The 21,613-nt window shown below is 41.7% G+C and overlaps 1 protein-coding gene across 1 annotated transcript in view; it reads right to left on the reverse strand.

Moving 5' to 3' along the window:
- LOC104967405 (disks large homolog 5-like) overlaps window positions 1-19,532 on the reverse strand; it is a 25,743-nt gene extending 6,211 nt beyond the window's left edge. The window contains 23 exon segments of the mRNA XM_010796845.1: window positions 544-680; window positions 756-918; window positions 1,789-1,948; window positions 2,044-2,127; window positions 2,534-2,655; window positions 3,101-3,245; window positions 3,442-3,565; window positions 3,661-4,629; window positions 4,752-4,844; window positions 5,288-5,391; window positions 5,530-5,705; window positions 5,877-6,001; window positions 6,116-6,248; window positions 6,515-6,640; window positions 6,781-6,965; window positions 7,987-8,217; window positions 8,899-9,211; window positions 9,539-9,795; window positions 10,773-10,956; window positions 12,391-12,534; window positions 12,876-13,044; window positions 14,248-14,316; window positions 18,820-19,532. Coding sequence (XP_010795147.1) covers window positions 544-680; window positions 756-918; window positions 1,789-1,948; window positions 2,044-2,127; window positions 2,534-2,655; window positions 3,101-3,245; window positions 3,442-3,565; window positions 3,661-4,629; window positions 4,752-4,844; window positions 5,288-5,391; window positions 5,530-5,705; window positions 5,877-6,001; window positions 6,116-6,248; window positions 6,515-6,640; window positions 6,781-6,965; window positions 7,987-8,217; window positions 8,899-9,211; window positions 9,539-9,795; window positions 10,773-10,956; window positions 12,391-12,534; window positions 12,876-13,044; window positions 14,248-14,316; window positions 18,820-19,117 — 4,511 coding nt within the window. The 5' untranslated portion in view covers window positions 19,118-19,532.
- Between the last annotated feature and the right edge of the window lie 2,081 nt (window positions 19,533-21,613).

A 21,613-nucleotide genomic window follows, 5' to 3' on the forward strand; every position in this document is an offset into this window, starting at 1 on the left:
ACTCTAGATTCAGGGTTCAATTAAACTGATATTTACTTTACAAATTTGACCTTTTTTTTTTTAATTTTTAATTTTTAAACATGGTTTACTGATGCACTAATAACAGCAGTCTCTCTGCCCTCCTGTTTGTTTCTCAGAACTTTACTGTAGGTTTTACACTGACTGATGGATAAGTATAAAACCCTACTTCAAACTATCCTTTTAAAAGAGAAGACACAAAAGCTGTTGCATACATTATGTGAAGAGTGTTGTTTTGAATATTCACTCCATTTCTCATTTGATTCAATTTTTTTATTTGGCCCTGCAGTGTGTTATATGAATGTTTGCATTTTTATAATATCGTGTTTGCTGTTGACATGTATTCACTGTTTGAATAGAACCATAAACATTCCATTTATGTTCTCACATTATACTGTCACAACTGGCACTGTGCACACAGGCTTTTTTTTGCCAGAATGGTTGAATGAATATGGAACGAAAATGTATGAGTCATAAGTTATCCGTCTAATGTATTGCTGTGGTGTTCCTGCCTCCTCGCCTCCTCACCCTGAACGAGAGTGGTTGCCCAGCTGAAACATGTGAGGATTATACTGAGCCAAAATGGTGACTGTGTCACACTGCTGCCCGATCACAAGCCGCGCCTGCTGCTCGTTGGCATTGCGAAGGTTGATTCCATTGAACTGGAAGAAACAGAGATTCATCAGAAACAGAAAACAACAGCTAAATATAAAGTTGTAGTGCGGTGGCTGCTTTACCTCTAGGAGTTGGTCTCCGTACTCTAAGCGAGCTTGATGTGCGATGCTGCCTGCTGTCACTTTGGACACAAACACTCCCCCGTTATCTCCACTCACTATGGAGATCCCCAGAGGTTCTGCTCCTTTCTGAACAGTCACATTGCGCGGCTCCTCTAAGTACGGCCTTGAGGGGGGAAAATAGAAATATCATGTTCTGACACCTCTGGGAAACTACTCCTGGCAGGATGCAACAAGCAACTCTAAATGATATGAAAATCATATCATTTAAACTACAAATCCACAGGAGCAGCTGTAATTTAACTTTTCAATGAAATGTAGCTTTCTGAACTGTGTTTTACTTTAAAGCAAAGATGCATTGCGAACATCGAGGTTAAAAAAAAGACTTAACAATAGGATATGGGAACAGTGTGCAACTTGGCAAGTGCATTTCAGAATCCAACTCTTGTCATGCAATCATACAAAATTCAACAGCATTCTGAATAAATAACAAGCAAGGAAAAGATCAGGACTTAAGGGATACAGATCCATTAGCTCTTTGTTATGGCTATTAAATTCTAGCATCACTGACGCTACATTAGATATCTGCAGTGTGTACACAGAAGGTCTTGATGTCTGTGCTTTAACAGCCTTACAGGTAGTGCATATACTGTATGTGCTGCAAGCAGGACAAACCTCAAGCTTCTTAAAGAGAGGAACTTGGGCTGAACTGCCAGTGGAAGTCTGACAGAGAGAGTGTTATAAGAAACAAATCTGAGAAGGAAACAGAGAGAGGAAAGAGAATAATCACCCAAAGAAGGAGAGGAGTATTTCAGGTTATAATGAACAGATGCAAAGGGGAAAAGAGAGGAGAACATAATGATAGATGGTGAGTAGGAGTTCTAATGATATGAGGATGGAGCCTCACAGCATTGTTTACTGCTTTAAGAGCACTTTATCACAATGAAGCAGACAGAAGTACAGACAAATGGTGGAAAGCACGTCGTGTTCTGTTGAACGATGGCAGCGTAACGACCCGGACGAGGGGCCTACCTACCCTTCCTTCTGCCTGTCACCAGCTGGAGCGGGGCTGACTGATATCCTGGGCTGGGTGGAGATGGAGCTCTGTGATTGGCTGCTGATGAAAGACGATGTCTCCAGGTTGACAGGGGACATTGGAGGCGTCGGGCTGCTACACTCTGAATGTGAGAGGGAGCCTGGGGTGGCAGGGGAGAAAAGTATGAATTCAGACTTGTTGTTTACGCCAGTGACACTCGTTTTTAAATGATGGAGCTTCATAACTAAACCGTACCTCTTTCAGATCCAGTGGAGCGGGGATACCGAGTTGGAGGGATTTTTATGCGTTCTGTCCTGAACTGCAAAGTATTGAAGGAACCTAAAGACCAGAAACAGAAGACAGTTGATAAAAGCTTACTCAAATTCACAGGGAGAAAAAAACAACCCCACTTGCCTATTTAGTTAACAAGCCATGCAGTTACAGGGTTACACCCAGGATATGACTTATTGATGTTGGGGATCTGTTTTTCCGAAGTTGCGCTAGACTGCTCTGATAAATTACTTCAATGATGCTCCTTGATGTGGCCGATCAGTCACTGTCATCTCCTGAGCTGAGTGAGTGTGATACATCTCGTGGTCAAATAAGTTGCTAAATGAGGTCTAACACTATTGTAACAGTTTCCCTGAAAGCCACATACATTTGTTTCCGTTTTGAAAATGACAGTTCATTCACAGACATTATTATACAAGATATGATTTGCCTAAATTTGGGACTTCATGCGTACTCAGTCTGGCGCTGGATGGCAGGGAGTTGGTGCTGTGCGGTGGTTGGCTGACGCTCGTTTCAGTCGAGTCCCCAGTGCGCTTGTGGCTGAGGTCCAGGCTGTGGCGAACCTGATGCTGGGGGCTAAAAGTGTAGAAAAGGGCCTCAGTCAGTTCCCCTGTGGTCAATCGTTCAAACCCAGAGCAAGATGTTATTTGACACATGCCATCTGTTCATGAGATCTGTGATTGGGTAAGCACTGTGAAAAAAAAATGCTAAGACAGCAACCAATGATTACTTTCAGTATCAAACATTCAAAGAAATGCATCGATAAATCCATAAAATATCAGAAAAATCACAAGCTCCCAGATCCCAAAGTAACATCCACAAGTGTCCTGTTTTTGGTCCCAAGATATCATTTAATAATAATATTAATAATAATAATAATAAACAGAGAACACGGAACAAGTTGTGGTATGTCAATAAGAGTAGGGATATGATGAGATCTTCCGACTGTGACAAGTTGAAACGTTTGCTGTGAAAAAGGGCCTATTTGTATAAACAAAGAACAACGAGGAGATGTTAACACCTTGTGTGTGGATGTAGGTGGACTCCCGAGCTGGGGGCTGGAGGAGGGTTGTTGTTCTGGATCTCATGGCTCCAAGCAGTGTACACCGGGTTCTTTATCACAGCCGTCACAGCTGGACATGGGGCTAAACCTCGTTGTGCTGGATCTGGAGGAACACACAGAACAAGATCACGATGTCTGACTCGATACAGATGTCATTGAGAAGAAACCGGTACATTTCCATTCCTACCTCTCCCATTTATGTGCGTCTTCTATCTAGCATGAACAAAAAGACAAATGCCAGGACGTGTTTCCTAGAAGCAAAAGCAAATCAAAACATTGAAGTTGTTCAGGAGACTTACATGATGGGACGCTGCCGTAGCTGGGGGGTGCAAAGGGCATGCTGTACCGATTAGTTCGCCTGGGAGAGAAGCGCAACAAGTCTATTGGCTCTGGGGAGTGCTCGTCGTTAGAGAAACTCTGTATCTGCAAGAAACAATCAAGCAGGGACAAGTCTGTAACATGTAGAAAACACACATCAACAATAATATCAGAACAGATAAGAGCAGTATCTTAGCTACCTGCATGGGAAGAGGGATGTGTAATGGAGTAATTCTTGGCCGCAGTGCAGGCGCCGATTTAGGCCGGTACCTCCTCTTCTGCTTCTCCTCTGCTCTGCGACGACTCCCTTCGTTGTCAGGAGTTTTTTTGGCGCCGCTCGTGGTCTCTCCTGGAGGAGCGTTGGCGTAGTAGAGCTGGTTCCCTGCCTCCCCCCCGTCCTGTGGACTTGTAGCTTGGGCTGGGGATTCAGGTGGAGTGGCAGTGGTGATGGTGGAGTCTGACGCCGAGCTGTTCTGCTGGCGATGTTTGAACCTGAACGAGTCGCTCCTGGCTGGCGGGGTGGGAGGGGCCTCAGATATCGAGCTCTGCGGGGAGTGCTTGGGTATCTGAGAAAGAGACGTGTAGTCCAGTTTTGGGGACGGCTCGGGTCTCCTGAAACCCTGCACATCGAAGATGGACTTCCTTTGTTTGACTTTTTTGTAGATGGAGAGCTGGGCACATTCAGTAATAGAAGCTATCGCTATGACTTTAGGCCACGTGCCTCCGCTGGGCTTCCCTGCTGAGCTCTGCACTCGGTCCACAGCCGTCTGAGGGGAGCTGCAGTCGGAGGGCACGGGGGTGAAGGTGAAGGGGCGATGGTGGAGCTCCGGCCTCCTGTAGCAGAAGTCTGGGTGGGGCTCTGAGGGACTGTGGGAGCTGGAAAGGGAGCGGGAGTGCACAGAGCTGCTGGGAAAAGGCTTCTGGAGGCAGTGAGAGCTGCTGTCGCTACTGTCTGGAGAGTCACATGCATCCTTACACACTTCATCCCCTCTGCTGCCCAAGTCACAGCTGCAAATGTCTGTCTGTGTGGAGCAGTTGTGCTTAGAGCAGTTGTGCTTGGAGTTCCTGCAGGTCCTGGCGTGGATCTCACAGGACTGGAGACGAGAGATCTTTTCTGAGTCTCTCAAACCTTCAAATAAGCTCTGGCCGGAACAGCTCTGTGGGAGGAACTGTGGAGGAGGGGAGGTCAATAAACACTTATCTCACTATACTTGTTTTTTCAGTGGCAACAAATGTATACTGTAAAAAAGTGTGTGTGCAAGACAAGTGTATGTGGGTCTGAGAGCTTCACCTTCATGAGGGAGATGCTGAGAAAATCACGGCAGTTTCTCAGCAGAGTCTCACATTCAGAGAGCGACTTGTTATCAAGTGCAATGCCATTGATCTGCAGTGGATGAACAAAATAAAGTTAGAAAAACTCCAGTTTACCAAGTATGTCTTCCTCCAATTAAAATGAGAGATTAAAGCACACAAACTATATGTGTTTGATTATTGAGTATGCTGCTGTATTCTCCATGATTTGACACTAGATAAAACTTTGGTGCAGATTTGATTTACAGAAATACACACCAAATGTCCTTGTAGCACACACATATTAATAAACCTACATTTCCTGTCACCAAACTGCCAAGACTACATTCTTTGAAGGTCATTTCATGGTGTGCCCTTCAAAGTTTGACTTTTTTGTAGGTTAAGTAATCGAGACATTAAACACGAGTGTGGTCAGTAGAGGGCACTAAAAGCCAACATCTCAAAACCTGTCTAATGCCATCAAATCATCATCTCTTATCGTGAATAATTCATATATTTTCTGTACAGCATACTCACAGCTAACAGTCTATCCCCGACAGTAAGAGCGCAGTCTCTGGCAGCTGGACTGCCTGGGGCCAAAGTGGCAACAAACACTCCACTTTCCAGACCGATGCCGCTGTCTGTGAGGTTAGACAGAGAAAAAAAAAAAAATCATATTACATGTCATGTTATGTGTCCATCTTTCTAAAAAAGTAAAACAAAAAAAACAGCAGTATGAAAATGGGGAGGTTTACTTAATAATTAGTCCTTTATTTTACCTTTGTTTCCTGCCAGGTTTATCTGGATTGGAGTGATGATCCGTCCTCCCAGACTCTTCCTTCTGCGGACCACCATATTAATCACTCCCTCGCCGCTCACCACCACTTTAATCACTTGCTTCCTATCCTTATTGGTCAGGTCCACGTCATTTATTTTCAACAACCAATCGTTCACCCTGCACAGACAGATCCAGAGCAATGGTTAAATGATTAAATCCTCAAAATAAAAACAAGGACACTAAATGCAATACGGGATAATAAATATTTGATTACGATAAACGAAGAAACATTTTAACGCTTAAAAATGTGCTTTAATTACCAAGTTGTCAAAGTGGTGAGGCATTTACCTTAATCTTCCTTCAGCCATACTTCCTTTATCCACCTTACTGACAAATATGCCACAATCTCCTGGTAAATAAGGATCATTTACCCCTTCAGCAATATCAAACCCAAGTGCTTTCAAATCCATGTCCTGAATAAGAAAAGAAAAAAAGCATAGATTGAGAGCATTACAATTTGGTTCACAGAAAGTTAAATTATTTTATATAAATGTTAAGATGATAACAACATTCACAGTGGTTCTTACTCTGTGCTTTTCAAATTCTACAACTTCCGTCTCCCACTCCATCGAGTCTGTGTCGATGGCTGAATCATGTGAACTGTGAGCCATCAGCTGACGAAACCTCGCTTCCTTTTCTAACTGATCTTCCATCTTTTCCCTGCAGGACACACAACATGTGTAGCTCTTAAGTAAGCACAGTCATCGATAGGGGTTCTTTTGCTCAGTCAGTGACACACTTCCTCCACCGGGGGGCACAATAGATCTTGGATGAGGTCATTCTGGATCCCCAAAACACAAGGAGCGCACACACTCTGACACAAAATAAACTAAGTGAATAACATTCAAGGTTTGAACCTAAAAATAGGGCAGAAAATGAGATAAGTCTGTCAAATAGTTGTAAAGAAGCGTGGAGGAATGTCTCACTTTAGTTCTTTGAGTTCCCGCGCAGCGTCGTTCTTCTGCTTCCTGGTGTCATCCAGATTCCTCAGAGCGTCTGCCAGATCACTCACAGCTCGGTCCCTCTCGCGCCTCAGGTTGTCACACAGCGTGCTGGTGACAGATTCACAAATCGGCGACAGACAAAGTGTAAACAAATACATTTTCATCCAAGCCTGTCTTCGCCAACATGTAACGTAAACAAGACATATTTCCACATAATCAAACAGACAGCTTCTGAACCCGCTCCTCACCGTATGCTCTCCCTCTCTGCCACTATCTTGTCCCTCTCCTGAAATGCCCAGTCTCGTCGGCACTTGGCTACCTCGGCCTCCTGCACGGCCTCCTTCAGCTCCTGAGAGACGGCCTCGTACTGCTTCCTCAGAATATCGATCTCCTTGTTGGATCGTTCCATGTCCAGAGTGGCAGAGTCTTCTTTCTGGAGAGTGGAAAGAAATGTCAAGGTGATTTTGGTACTTTAGACACAACTCAAAAGGACTGGATGAAAGATATTTATGTTTATGAGAAACTTGAGGCTGTGTTCAATCCGACATTAGCACTTGGAACTAGGAAATGCAGCGTTCTCATTCATTTAAATGAGACAACAGCCCTGGCTCAGCAGGGGTTCTTAAGCACAGGCTCCAGTACAAAAAGACAAAACAAGAGTTGTCTGGTGGGAAAAAAGGAAGCTGGCTCAACTTTTGCTGCAACATCCTCCAGCAACTCATGGCACATCAAATACATGCAAACACACTCTCCTGGTGAATAATTTATTAAGTGAATGTTGCAATTTTTCTTTGAACTGTTCAAAACATCTGCTGTAAGCCTTCAAAGATTAAATTCATCATCATGTTTAACCATAAACACCTCAAATAAACTGATGTGAGCTAAAAGGCAACCCCCCCCACCTCCCACACTATAAAGATTGCTTGAGGTGTAACAGTCATAGATTGGATTAGCTACTGTGGTTTAAAGTAGGTCAAATATAGTATAATGAGTGTGAGTCTCACTCAGAGTCTGCTGGTGTATATGTAGTAAATGTTCTCTCTGTAAATAACTGTGCAGCAGAGAGACTGCCGAACATAGTGAGAGCATTAATGAAGTCCATAGCTACATTAATTCCATTAGACCTTACTGTACTGTTGTTTGGCTTAATTATCCCTTTCTGATGCAGTGCAGTTCTCTTGTGCACTTCAAAGTCTGAGAGCCTTTTCACTGTAATTGCTGCTAATTTCCTAATGCAGGAGTCTCTGGATCTTCATTTCCATTCATCGGACAGACCCCTTTGAAACAAACTGTGATGGGTGACACACACTTCAACAAAAATCAATGTGTGGCAACCTGCCAGCTCCTAAATAAACATTTACTATTACTTTACAGGATGGGATGAAGGGATTATTGTTGGGGGAATAAATCAATCCCTCCATTTGTAATGATAAATCTCCCGTCTGTCTGGCTACCTGTCTGGCCTGGTAATACTCTCGCAGCAGCTGGTCCCTCTGGATGATGGCCTCCGTCCTCTCCTTGCGGGCCACGTCCCTCTCCTCTCGTACCGTCTCATTGTCCTTGCAGGCCTGGCTCAGCTCTTTCTGGGCCTCGGCCTTGTCCTTCACCTCGTGGCAGTATTTCTCCAGCAGCTCGTTCTTCTCACAGATGGCCCGGTCCCTGTCCACCAGCGCTGAGGCCAGCTCCTTCATATCACACAAATAGAATAAGATGGAGATCAAATGAATAAAACATTTATATTTTGTGCTCATCTTTTATTTAATATGTTTTTTTTGGTATTCATTTGTCTGTTCCTACTTAGGATTGTTTCTTGGGCAGCTGTAACACTGAAATCTCCCGCTTTGGAATCAATAGAATATAATCTTATCTCATCTCACTGAACAAATTGTGCTACCACCACAAGCTTCCTATAGGGGGGAAAGTGGAGGGTATCAAAGACTATTTTCCCTCTTGAAGCACATCCCTTTTTAAAAAACATCAATGTGTGTCGTCCTTTTTTGAGCTGTAGCCTTTTAATACCAGTGTTGACACTATTTGGTTTTACGAGTTAAATAAGCTCTGGGTGTTGCCAAAATTAAAAATGATAGCAGCTGTAACCAGCTTAGCTACAGTGGATTGGGACACACACATAATGCAATAAGTCATTCTTAGTCAATATTTTGACAAACATAGCATTACCATTTTAAGTTTGAATCACACATTATATTAATTACTTTCACAGATATGATCAACAAATCTATGATCCAAACAGTAATAACTGCTCTCCCAGTCTCTAATTTAAAATAACCTCCAACAATATACAGTTTTTAGAAAATATATTTGCTTTTGAAGTATACCCTTAAAGCAGCCCTTGATCCAGCTGTTACCTGTCTGAGCGCCTCCAGCTCCTCGCTGGCCACCCGTCTCTCTGAGGAAGTGTTCTTCAGCTTGGCCTCTGCCATCTCCACGCCGGTCTGAAGCCTGTCCACCTCTTTGATCACCTGATCCCGCTCGCTCATGATCAGCCGGTACTCGTTGATCACAGAGTCCCGCTCCTCTTTGTACTTCTCGCCGTCTTTGGCCGCCTTGAGCTGCTGCGTCTTCAGCCGGGTCGCCTCTGACTGCAGCCGCTCCATCTCCCGCTGCAGCTCCTTGTTCTGGGAGGAGGCCTTGGACAGCTCTTGCTGCGTGTTGTCAAACCTGTGGAACAAAAAGAATGCATTGTGTGTTTATCAATCCACAAAACTAAAACATAACAAAGAAAAAACACAGGCAAAAAAAAGTGACCACGCTTGCCAACTTGGCATCATAAAGGCAACAAGAGAATGGGAAAGCGTGTGCCCATCTGCAAAGCTTCAACAGCCTTGGATTAAGAATATTTTAAGCAGTGTGCCGTGTTGACCTTGGAATAACATTCAAGGGGTAAGTTTGAAGCAAAGTTTGCTGCGCTTGCTGTTAATCATTAAACATTTTACAGCTGCTCAGTCTGTGCGAGCTTTGTGTGTCCGGTTATATTTCCGGCTTTACCTTCTTATAGAGGAGGAGCACTGCTGCTGATAGTGGATGGCTGCGTCTCTCTGCTTCAGCAGCATGTCCAGCTGTTTCTGCAGCCGGTGGTTCTCCTCCTCGGCCTGATCCAGGCGACTCAGGTCTGCGTTGTGACCCGCCGTGTTATCGTTGTAGCGCTTCCTCAGAGCCTCGTACTCAATCTTCACGGTCTCCAACTTGGTCGCAGTAGTGTCGTAAAGCTTGCTGAGGACATCAGATGAGCCCTCTCTCATCACCTGGAAATTACATCATTCAGATGCCTTACTGAGCTAAAAGGTTATCTACGATGTAAATAATGAAACCATAATATATGTTAATAACGTCCAGAAAAATGAACTTAAAACTGAATGAACTTGAACTAAAGCAAAGCTTCAGCCCTTGACTGTGTGTTGAGGTAGTGGACCAGAGCAACACTTAGAAAGAGAGATTCTGTAAAGCTTGACTTTTATGGACTTCACAAACAGAAGTGCAACCCTTCACTGCTGCTTCGGAAAAGTACGGTAATACTGCATGCAACGTCTTGTTGCTCTGAATACAAATATAAAAATGGCACTCGGAGAGCACAGGCCTCTGCCAGGACCATGCCATAATGCTGTGTCAATGGGTTTTGTCTATATTTATATTTTACTATGGCGTACAATACAAAAGGCATGTTTTACAAATGAGACAATAGAGTGTGTGGTATGCCACTGGCATCTAACAACTAAACAATAAAAGGTTGTCATTGGACTGACATCACCAAGCTAATTTGATTCCTAATTTGACTGGCGTTGAACATGAGTTTCCGTAATGATGACATGAGCTCTGAGGACAATGAGACATGTATCCTGGTTATCAAAAAGCCATGCAAGACATTCCCCATGGTTATGTAAGGTATTTCAAACATTTAATGATCCAACCTTCTGACTGCTGTCAGACAATAAGTCAAATAGCAAGAGATGCGGGTCAAGTCATTTGTCTAATTTGATAGAAGGTTTTTGATCGATGCAGACATGAGAGGTAGAGCTTGTTTGACCCCATTTCTCTGAGTGATGTTGTGGTCTTTGGAGTAATGGTCACCAAGAGAGAATAGATTTCTGTCAGGATGTTAATGATTGAATCTGAAGGGCAGTTAGAGAGTGTGTGCGTACTACAGGATGTGTAGAAAGTTTGCAGATTTCTTTATTTTCATTAGTCGTGTAAGCATACATGTAGATTGCCAGTCCCTGTTTACCTGCTGGTGCAGCATCCTCATTTCTACCACCTCCCTCTGGCCGTCGTCATGCAGCCTCCTCAGCTCCTCGCAGGCCTGCTTCACGTGGTTGTGCTCCCTCACCAGCTGGATGTTGTCCTGTCTCATCGCCTCCAGCTCATCTTTCAGCTGGGCGTGCTCGCTGGCCAGACGGCTGTGCAGCGTGCTGAGGAGGAACCACAGCAAGCACCGTTAGACTGTGGGCACTGTCACCCAGGTTTAAAATCACCGTTACAAGCAGAAATACAGCAATGCCTTAGGAATCACAGAACTAATACTTAACTAGGGATTCTTTCACAGAGGATTTTTTGGATGGATTTTTACTTTAAAACTTTTCATTTTAAAAGAAACATTCCCGTCACAGATTCCCAGAGCTAAAGTTATAGCTTCCTGTTGCTTCAACAGTCCAAAACCCAACTATTTACAATGATATAAAAGAGTGTAAAGCTTCATATAGAACCCCAGAGGAGCTGGAATATGTGGCATTGTAGCTTGATAAACTACTCAAATGATTCACTGTTTATGAAATGTGTTGTTGTTAACTGTAATTTATTTTCAATTAAATCAATATTTTAGAAATACTAGGAGACAACACTATACCTTTTCTGCTAGTAAATGGAAACTATTTCCCCTGTTCAGTGCATATTGCTTATTGTTTTTATGTGTTCTACTCTAGTCCATGCCAACAACCTTTTAGATATTCACTCATACTCAAGACTCTTCTTTTCAGGTCTTGCCACTTCAGATATGCTTATTAAGTTTTTGCCAATATGAACAGGAATATCAGCTCAGAAGCAATACAGATGACCAATAAAGTCCTGAGAGATTATGGTAGTCTTCTTCGTGTTAAATGACATATTGATCTTAGTACAATGCACTGGTTGGGCATTAATGTGATTTCCAATTCACAGGGCATGTGTTTTCGTGTGAAAGGAGAAGTGCAGAGGCATACGGGACAGCAATAAATAAAGAGTGTCTCTGGTGTGCAAACAGGGTCCAGAAGGAGAGGCTTAAAGATGGCAATAATCCTTCATCTGGCTGTTTGCATTTGGGGACAGATGTCAGCTTCCTACACTTTGGGGACAGTATGGCTCCGTTAAATCATACAAATGGACCAGTCTCCCCTTCACAGCTTATTTCATGGGACAACAAATGCTGTGTCCGCAGTATTATCCTCATGGCACAGATGCCGTGCCGCTCACACAGGGTTCAGATGATGATTACAGAGCATGCTTTGGCATGAGCTCTTCAAGGAGGGCAGTATTTATAGAGAGGTCGTTTAGGCTCTACTCAAGACTCAAGATTTATGCTGCTAAGAAGACAATAAAAACAGTCTTTTTCTAAAACAAATCATAAAGATGAAATTTGTTTGATGAAAGGCTGCAAGGATTTTTCAAGGCTTAACTTATCAGCTTTTGGAGTGGTATAAAGGCTTCATCCCTATTACTTTCGCAAAAGTAAAATCTGCTCAATGCAATCTGCTGTGAAGGAATGAATACCAGCTAAACCCTGCAGGCTGAGCGCAAATGCATACAGCACAAACGCTCCGGCTGTTAAAACATTTACAAACAAAGGCCGTGTAGCAGAGCTTTCCACTCACTGGTAGAAGTCGGCTTTCTTCACAGCCTCCTCGCACCTCTTCAGGGTGGTGCTGTGCTGGTTCTGAAGGGACTGCAGGTCCGCCATTGCTTTCATGCACTGCAGCTTCAGCCGCTCGTAGTCATGACCTGCTTTTGAGTTTGGTCTATCCCACCAAGAGGGAAAAGGGGGACAACATTGTGATGGATTCAAATCTAGATTTAAAACGTTGCATGAGAGGGTGAGAGAAGCGTGAGTGAGATAAAAAACTTCAGAACCTTGTGCTGGTGAAAACACAAGGGAAGAGAGGTAGCATTCAAATGGTATGATCACCCCTTGTTTGACAGAATTGAGCCTTTTGTTCAACTTTACTTGTTTTTGTCAACGTTTTAAAAAGCACAAAGCAAAATGCCTCTATTCATGGAGTGCCTACGCATGATCACTGCGCTTTCTGTAAATGTTTGTTTTGGAAAACAGGCAGTAAAGTGCATGAGATCAGAACAGTACCTGCAGTCATCGAAGGTGGTTCCAGGTGAAGAGAGCGCCAGACGTTTACGCAGTTCGTCCCTCTCGCGGGTCACATGTCTGAGCTGGAACAGAACCGTCTCCATCTTCTCGTTCACCTGGTGGCTGTCCATGTGAGCGGGCGGAGGGGAGGAGGCTGGACCGGGAGTACCTGCGGGAGTCAGCATGTCACTGGAGGCATGGGCCGTTCACAAAGCTCAAACGATGGGGGCATTAGTGCAGCTCCATCCAATTCTTTTAAAAGCCAACTTTGCTTTATTGTAAATGAGGACTTAAAGTTGGGGTAGGTACGTTTGAGAAACCGGCTCGAGATACACTTTTTGTTATATTCCATGGAATGCTCTTAACATTCCAATAGCAATGAATATTTTAAGTGCTTTGACAAAAAAAATCCAAAAACAAAATGTCATCTGTGGAAGCCGTAGTAAAAAGTACGACCAATCATTTTAGCCGGCTGGGCTAAAATGATTGGATGGCCTACCTGCCTGTCAGCCTTCCATCTGTGCACAAACTTATCTCGTGCCCTCATTGGTCATGTGCGCGTTTGTGTGTGTTGGAGGAGGGGCTCTGCAAGGAAGTGGCAGATTTTTTCCGGCTGTGTATTTTCAAATTCTATCGCACTCGAGCTGGTTTCTCCAAAATGACCTACCCCACTTTTAACCTCAACATACGAGTAAAATAAGAGGCTGAATGAAAAGTGTACAACTGATGTCTGCTTTCAAAAAAACTCTAGTCTGCTTTCCCTTTCTAATCTTTTAACTGAAAACGAAACGAGGAAGAAAGACTAGTTGAATGGCTCAATAGTCTCAGACTGAACTAACTTGGTCTAAATATTAACCAATCACAAGGAAGAGCTTTTTACCGCAGCTATTTAAACAATTGTGTGCACGTCCTTACAAGAAACCATATTAATCCCACTGTATTACGTCCATAACATTTCTCACATGTTTGCAGTCAGTTTCATATGTATCCACCTCATTGTTGTACTTGTTAACCTCAGTATGTGAATATATTGCAGAACAAAGCCCCAAATGATAAAAGATAAGAGCTCTGTTTCCCTTCTGGTGGCATTGAACAGTCAAATCCTCTTTCCTTCAGAGAATGAAACAGGCCTGTGTGTGTGAGTGTGTTTGTGCACGTGTGTTTAGGGGGTGGAGGTTTTCTAAATCCTTCTCACATCTGTGTAATCACTTGCATGCGCTCAGAGTCTAAACAGGCAGCAACCAAAGACTATTACTTGACAAATATTTTTCTGAGAAACCATAGAGCCTACATGTTTCTCTCTTTCCAGGAAGATAATGCTTTTATTTTTGCCATTTCTCCAGCCGAACCCCAGCACAAGCACCACACTCACCTAAGCTGCTGAGAGAGCTGCTGCTTTCTGAGTCCGACGGCATGGTGGACAGGATGCTGTAAGTGGACCCTGCGAGGAGAACAAAACATTAAAGTCACTTGTGAGTGTACTCGACCATGTCTGCATTATAGTCAGATTATTATCTCCAGCATTGTATGGTACATCAAGGCCGTGGAGCTTGGGTTACATTTAGGGGCCTTTCCTGAAAAAAGGCCGGCTGGAGACATAATAAGGTGGGACTTTCCCCAACTTGGGATGACGGGCCCGGGGGCTGACAGCAGAGTGTGGCTAATTATCAGTTGGGCAGGGAGCTTGAATACTGACTAGCCCGGGCCCCAAAGAGGCTGCAGCCTCAGAGCTTCTCCTTTTATCTCCACTGACAACATCACACAGTCCCCCCCCCCCTGTGAAAGCCCCTTCTTTTATAGCCTACAGTGATTCATAATTAACTGTACGGAGAGGACGTCTCAGTACAACACTATGTATTGTGTATTATGGAGAAGAATACTTTAGATCATTCCGATTGCACTCAGGACAATATCAGTCATATTTCTTAAACATTTTTAAAGAAACCCTAAAGGAAAATGTTAACTGTTATTGTAAAAAACGAAATGTAAATAGAAAACTGACAGAAGTATCGTTATCAGATGTATATAGTAAAGTCTCTGATATCGATATCTGACTCAAAAATCCAATATTGGTCGGGCAAAAAAATGTTAACTACATACACATCTATAAATCTATAGGCTACATGTAAGCAAACATTACAATATATCCATCACAAATTACAAGAGCTCAAAGTAAAGTTTGTCCTATAAAAGAGAAAAAACAGCAAATCCTCAAATTTGAACGGGATGAACGAGAATGTTTGACTGAATTAAACAATTAAAAAGGATTTTCAAATGTGTAGTCTATCTGTGTGTCCCTTGTTGAGTCGTTTCAACACTTCTCCCAACTGTTAACACTTAGTCAGAAAAAAAGAAAACTGGATTTATAAGATGCTCGAAATATTTAACATACTGTTCAAGCTTTGAACAAACAGCAGTGCACATTTACTGAGATGTAACTTGGCTGTGGGATGAAGAGCTTATAGTTTAGTTAAACCAGCAACTCCAGCCCCCGATGTAAAGTCTAGTGCTCGACTCGGGAGTGCTAGCATGACAAACGCTTCTATTTACCCACGTCCCAGTACTCTAAATCAATCCCTGGCTGGCAAGTTCCCACTAGCTAAAGGACACTATGAGTTTGATTAAGACTGGAAGGAGCCCAGCTAACATGGCTCACCCCTCTTTTTCCCAGCAAAGGACTGAAAGAAAAAAACGAAGAAGACTGATGTGCCTCAGGAACCGTGGCATCCCATGGATCAAGCTCTCTTTGTTCTCGCTCTAGCTTAAGTTTCCCATGACTCTGTTTGAGCAGAGACTGTCTCAATGGGCAAGGTTCACTGTGTCATAACTCACTCACTCACTTTTCTGCCCGTGTGGAAGTCATGTGACATGGACCTCGCTGTGGTCTGACCCTCGCCACTCAAGGATCTTATTTAGGTTGATCTCTTTTCTGAAGTCACAGCAAATGTTATATATATTCTGACCCACGAAAAAGAAAATCTTGCAAGGCTGAAAACTTGAGCACAAACAGTGAGTGCTGACTCATAAAAATCACATTTAGAACTCAGAGTGATAATGAATTTGAAAAAAACGAAATTACGGTGCGTTTTCCATGAAAATAAATGCATGTTTTTACTCGGGTCTAAAACTCTACAGTAAGTTAAAATGTTTTGGGTTTAAAAACCTAAAGAAATACACTTTTTATACAAGTAATAAGTAACATTTTCTTATATATTGCCCCTTTATCTCGTGGGCGCTGACCATTTAAAAAGTATTTGGATCTGTATTTTTTTTTATATCTAAACTTGTTAATGTTCATCTGCAGAAGATATGACCAAGTAAAGCGTGCAAACTAATGATTTTTCTCTAAGGCCCTTTTGCCTTTATTAGATAGAGAGAAAGGAAGAAAGAGAGTGGACAATGTTCCCAGGAAGCATTTGAAAGGTCTCAGCCTTAGTTTACAGGGTGCCTGCTTTACCATGTGAACTACCTGGGTGCCCAGAGGTCAGCGATCATTAATGTGCTTTTACAACTTTACCGTGTTAAACTCATGTCATGCATGTACACTTTCAGACATTTGGTTACCGTCTGACTTCTCAACTAGCATTATCTATCAAAGAGTTTAGATTTCCTTTAACAACATAACCCATCTCTTGTTTTCTATATAAAAGACATTTGAACTCCAGTATTGCAGCACAGCCAAGCGAACACGTCACCCACGATACACACCCTTGCAATTTACTGCAATCAGGTTATTGTTCTTCAAGAAAAGGTTTGAACATGCTGTAAACAAAAGACCTCGTATGTCAAGCCCTGAAGCTATGGTTATGTAAACATACTATTAACAAAACAAAAAAAACCCAATTCATGTGCATTGCATTCACATCACAGGGAAAATGTTGCAGCCAGGTGGTCTTTCGATGGCTACAGGTACAGGTAGCACCTCTGTTATAAACATTTGGATTTCACCTGCTGGGGTTAAATGATGCAGCTCTCACTCATTAACATTGTTTTGATTTCGATGATCTAGTTCTCTCGCCCTCTGGGACTCTAGGCGTCTGGGGAGATCAGGCTGCTGACGATGCACATTATTTAAAAGCATAGCCTGTAACAAGCTACAGCTCTCCTTGGGAAGGCCCTTCTGTAGCCTGAGCAGTGGAGGAACCTGTCTGCCCAGTAGCAAAAAGCAGCTCAGCCCATTTGTGTCCTGTGTGACTATCAACAGGGAACTGCAGACGAGGAAGACGAGCACTAAACATGTTGGTTTACAACCCTCTACTGCGGCATCAGTACTCAGTTTTAAACCTTAGTGCACAATTGTAAAATGTGGCGCAAAAATGAAACAGCTTAGATAAATAGACTCACTCTGCAGCGTTCTTACTCTTATAAATAATGAGGACAGAATAAATGCATAATTAAAACCTCAATCAGCACACTGAGTATTACATGATAGCTGAAAGCGAACAAAGTAGCTCATGCAAATATTTCCTTTGAAATGCAAAAGGTAGAGGTGTAGAGCAAGTAGCATGCACTTGCATTATAGCATATATACATACATTCTGGCACATACATCCAAATTGTCTTACACTGAATTTGATGAAAAATGGAGGAAGACAATATATATTTTTAGACGTGCTCATAACAGAGTAGCGAATGTTGTATTTTTCTGAGCGAACAGCAGGAAATCCACTCATAACTCTGACTGTATATCACAGAAAGAGACTGAGAAATGCATCATCTGAAAAATTTCCTCGTGCAAAGAAAAAAAAAAAAGCGAAAATGAAGTAAATAGCTAAATTGGAGTAGATTAGATGAGGGTAATAATGAGCTTTGTAGGTGGAATGTGTGGTATGTTAGACCATTCAATCTGATGTTAATGTGTAATATATCCGTTTCTATAATTGATGGTGCACCCACAAAAGTGGAAACTCAGCAGACTATGAAATTGTTGGATGTCCCCATTTTTAAAAAAAATTATTAAAAGAGGTTATTCTGAACATGATTTACTACATAAAGTGCTTACTGTATACTATAGGAATATGGCTAATCGAACAGCTGATCCACATAGTTTAAATTGATTATTGAGCGAAATAAATGCAAAACCGTTTCCAGTTATCAAAAGTACAGATTACAAATTATCAATACAAATATAGAAAATTAAAAAGAAACTAATTTTTTGAGGGAAAAGTGATCACTATTTGTTTACATTTAGTAGAGCAAACGATACAGCAGTGTATCAGTTAATAAAAATAATTTGCTGCAGCCTGAAAAGCATTTAGAAGAAGATGTGGGATGGGCATTGTTCAATATAAAACAAAACAGTAATAGATAATGCTGGGCAAAGATAAGGAAAATAACTGTGCTTGGTTTTGTACTAAGACACAAATGAAAAATTCAATAGCCTACTTTATAAATTTCACTCTAAGTAAGTGACTGTTTGCATTAACACACATATCATTCACTCATTCATTTGACTTTGACAGTTGATTATTGATTCAGACACACACACACACACACATACATAACTTCAGGCAGCCATGCAGTCACTACATTGATTGTTTGAGTCTTTTCAGGTCCATTAAATTATTTCACAAAGAGCTGGCAGGCTGTGCTTTTAGTGACATGGAAAAGGGAAACAAGCACAGTAGTGTGAGTGTAAATAAGCATCAGGTCACATGATTGTGAAGCCCTCTCTCTCCCTCACTCTGTATTCTTGCCCAAAGGAAAAGTCCTGCCCTTCATCAAGTTGTCATATGGTCAATACTCCTAATGTCGGTTAGATCATACCCAGAGCAGGATCGAAACCAGGTTGGATCCTAACCAAAATGTACAAGACACAATTCCCTTTGACACACCATAAAAACACAATATACAAGCATAGCGTGCATGCATCCATTATATCATTTACTTTTCAGCATGACAACGCACTGCTTCATTGTTATGCACCACATACATAGCTTCTTACCAGTTGTGTGATCCACTGGTCCGGAGCCATTGAGCAGCACCGAGTGCAGGTGAGGGTGCGTCTTCTCCAGGGCCGTGCAAAACTCTGCGAAATGGTCTCTCTCCTTACTTATCAGTATCTTCAGGAGAAGGTCCACTTTTTCCGCGTTGGAGGAGCAGTTGTGTCCCAGCTCGTAGCGTTCAGACTGGCTGAGGGTCCCGCAGTGAGCCAAAACATCCACAACTCGGTCCGCATCTGTTATCGACTCCACCAAGTTCTGGTAACATTTCTCCAACAACTCTTTATGCTTGGGCTCCATCTCTGTTTAGCTCCGCGTCGGTTTAACCAGCGAAATCAGCTTCGGGACAAATCCAGCTTCTTTACGTTTCTAATGCCTAGTCAACTTCACTTAGTGCTACTGTCGTAACTCCCCGAAACTATCCCGTTCGGCCCAGTAGGGACGGTTTTCAACCCGAATTGAAGGATACACAAGAAGTAGCCATATTTGTTGCCCAAGGCTGTTGACTGCACGAAAATGACAACACATTTTCCCTACCGCCGCTCCGTCCTTCCCGACAAAAAAGACGGCTCTGCCTCTTTAAGCTCCACTCCGCACACGTTTCGAAGACATTGTAGTCCTGAAAACAAGTTATTTCGACATGTTGGAAAGTGTTTAAAACTCCCTAAGAGCCCTCGCTCTCTGTGTGTTAGGCAACAAACTCCGCCATGTCTCACCGTTCAAGCAGCTGTAGCGCTGTGCCAATCATATTTCCGTGCAATGGACATTTAAGGTAAAGTAGGCGGGGCTTGTTTTAGACGCACCTGGTTCCATGTCGCTTAAAACCATATAAAATACACCACTTTGGCGCAGAGATAATTTAGTTTAAAAGTTCTGTATTTTAGAAAAAAATGTTGGTGCTTGTATTTTGGTTTAGTAATTCCTTTGTTTTACTATGTTGCTTTATGTTCTAGCCTACTCCACAACATTTCAGGGGGGAAATATTGTACTTTTTCCAAAAATGTTTGATAGCATTACCCTTATGGCACATTTGTACACACATAGGTTGAGTAACTATGGAGATTAGGATTATTTATACAAAATATGAATCAATGTATACATTATTATATTATTATAGTTTAAGTGTCCTAGCATTGTAGTAAAACAATTATTTAGCAGCTGCAAAATGAAATTGATGCAGACTTTAATGCATTAATTATAATATATATTTTTGATATATTATTTTGAAATAGGTCATTTTGCATAATAAGTACGTTTTTCTTGTTGGTAATTTATATTTTAATGGTTATACTTTTGATATTCAAGCAATGTTTTAAATGCAGGGCTTTTACTTAAAACTAAATATTCATACACGGTGGTATTAGTATTTATTACTAAAAGAGTGTCTTTAACCACTGTGAACATCTAATATTGTGCAAACTTTTTATTATTTTTGCTTTATTTTATTATAAATGGATTTTATGTTACTGATATGTTTTTGTAAGTCAAATTGTAATGTTGTACTTGGGCTAGGTGAAGCACATTTTAACTATTTGATATTCAATATTCAAAAATAATAAAGCCATAAAATAATATAATATGCTAAAATAATCTAATCATATATGGTTTTGTATTAAAATATGAATCTGTAAAGTCATTAAATGCAGTGGAGTAAAAAGTACCATGTTTCCCTATAAACTTGTGTGGAGTAAAAGTGTAGTATTGAAGTACTTGAGTATGCATTTGGATGATTTCACTACTGTGTTCAGAGTCTTTTTATAAAGTATTTTAAATGATGTGTACATTCAACTGTCAGAAATACTGATATTGACTTCACACAAAAACATCCCCAACACAACTGGCCTTTACAGCACATCAACCACAAGAGCCAGAAAAAAGATTATTAGAAAAGTATTGAACACAAAATTAAGTAAAAAAAGTTTGAATGCCTATTCCCTCATTACTTCTTACAACTCTCAATTTCAAGCAGAAAACATGTCAGTTTAGTTAAACTTATCACAATTCATGCAACACTAAGGCCATAATCTCTACTGAGGGGTTCACATGTCAAAATGATTGAGAAACACTGCTCTCAAAAACACAACAGCAAAACTGTTCTTCAATTTCTGTGTTTTCTGTCAGTTGGTGATTATATGAGAGGAAATTTGCGCTTATATGACATCAAAATATTCAGTGAATCGTGTTATTGACACAACACATGAATTATATGGCTCTGAATATGCTCTTAATGAAAGCGAAATCCGACAGCTTTTTTTATCTCAAGAATATTGTATGGCTCCTGATGCGTAAGTATAGTTGCCTGTTCCTCATCTGGATTTTCCCCTGACACATCTGCCTCGCTCTGTGAGCTTTCTTCTGCTCCACATAATCCATCAGATCTCTAAGGAGGCCGACGTCCCTTAAGACTGATATCCTTAAGACTGAAATGCTCTAAAAGCAGACAATGAAGTCACGTATCAGATTATCTATATGTGTTTATCTAGTCTCAGTACAGACAGCTGAACTGCAGAAATGCTGAAAGTGGAGCTATAATTAGAGCTTGTTCACCATAATTGCTGACTGTGGTCTTTATTATTGAGGGGATTCGGTGTATTGCCTTTATGAGGATTGTGACTCATCTGGAGCTAGCTAGAGCACACCGGGTCTGGCTTTAAAGCTTAATACGGTACACAGTGTGCCTATACATTTCCCCACTTAAGTTTAGCACAGCTTTCACAATGTAAGTGGTTACGTAAAAACTCAAATTATTTATTTTTCAGCATGGGAAATCCATTTGCTCACCAAGAAAACTAGGTG

The sequence above is a fragment of the Notothenia coriiceps genome, unplaced genomic scaffold (genome assembly GCF_000735185.1).
Source record: "Notothenia coriiceps isolate Sejong01 unplaced genomic scaffold, NC01 NC01_scaffold00002397, whole genome shotgun sequence".
Classification (NCBI taxonomy): domain Eukaryota; kingdom Metazoa; phylum Chordata; class Actinopteri; order Perciformes; family Nototheniidae; genus Notothenia; species Notothenia coriiceps.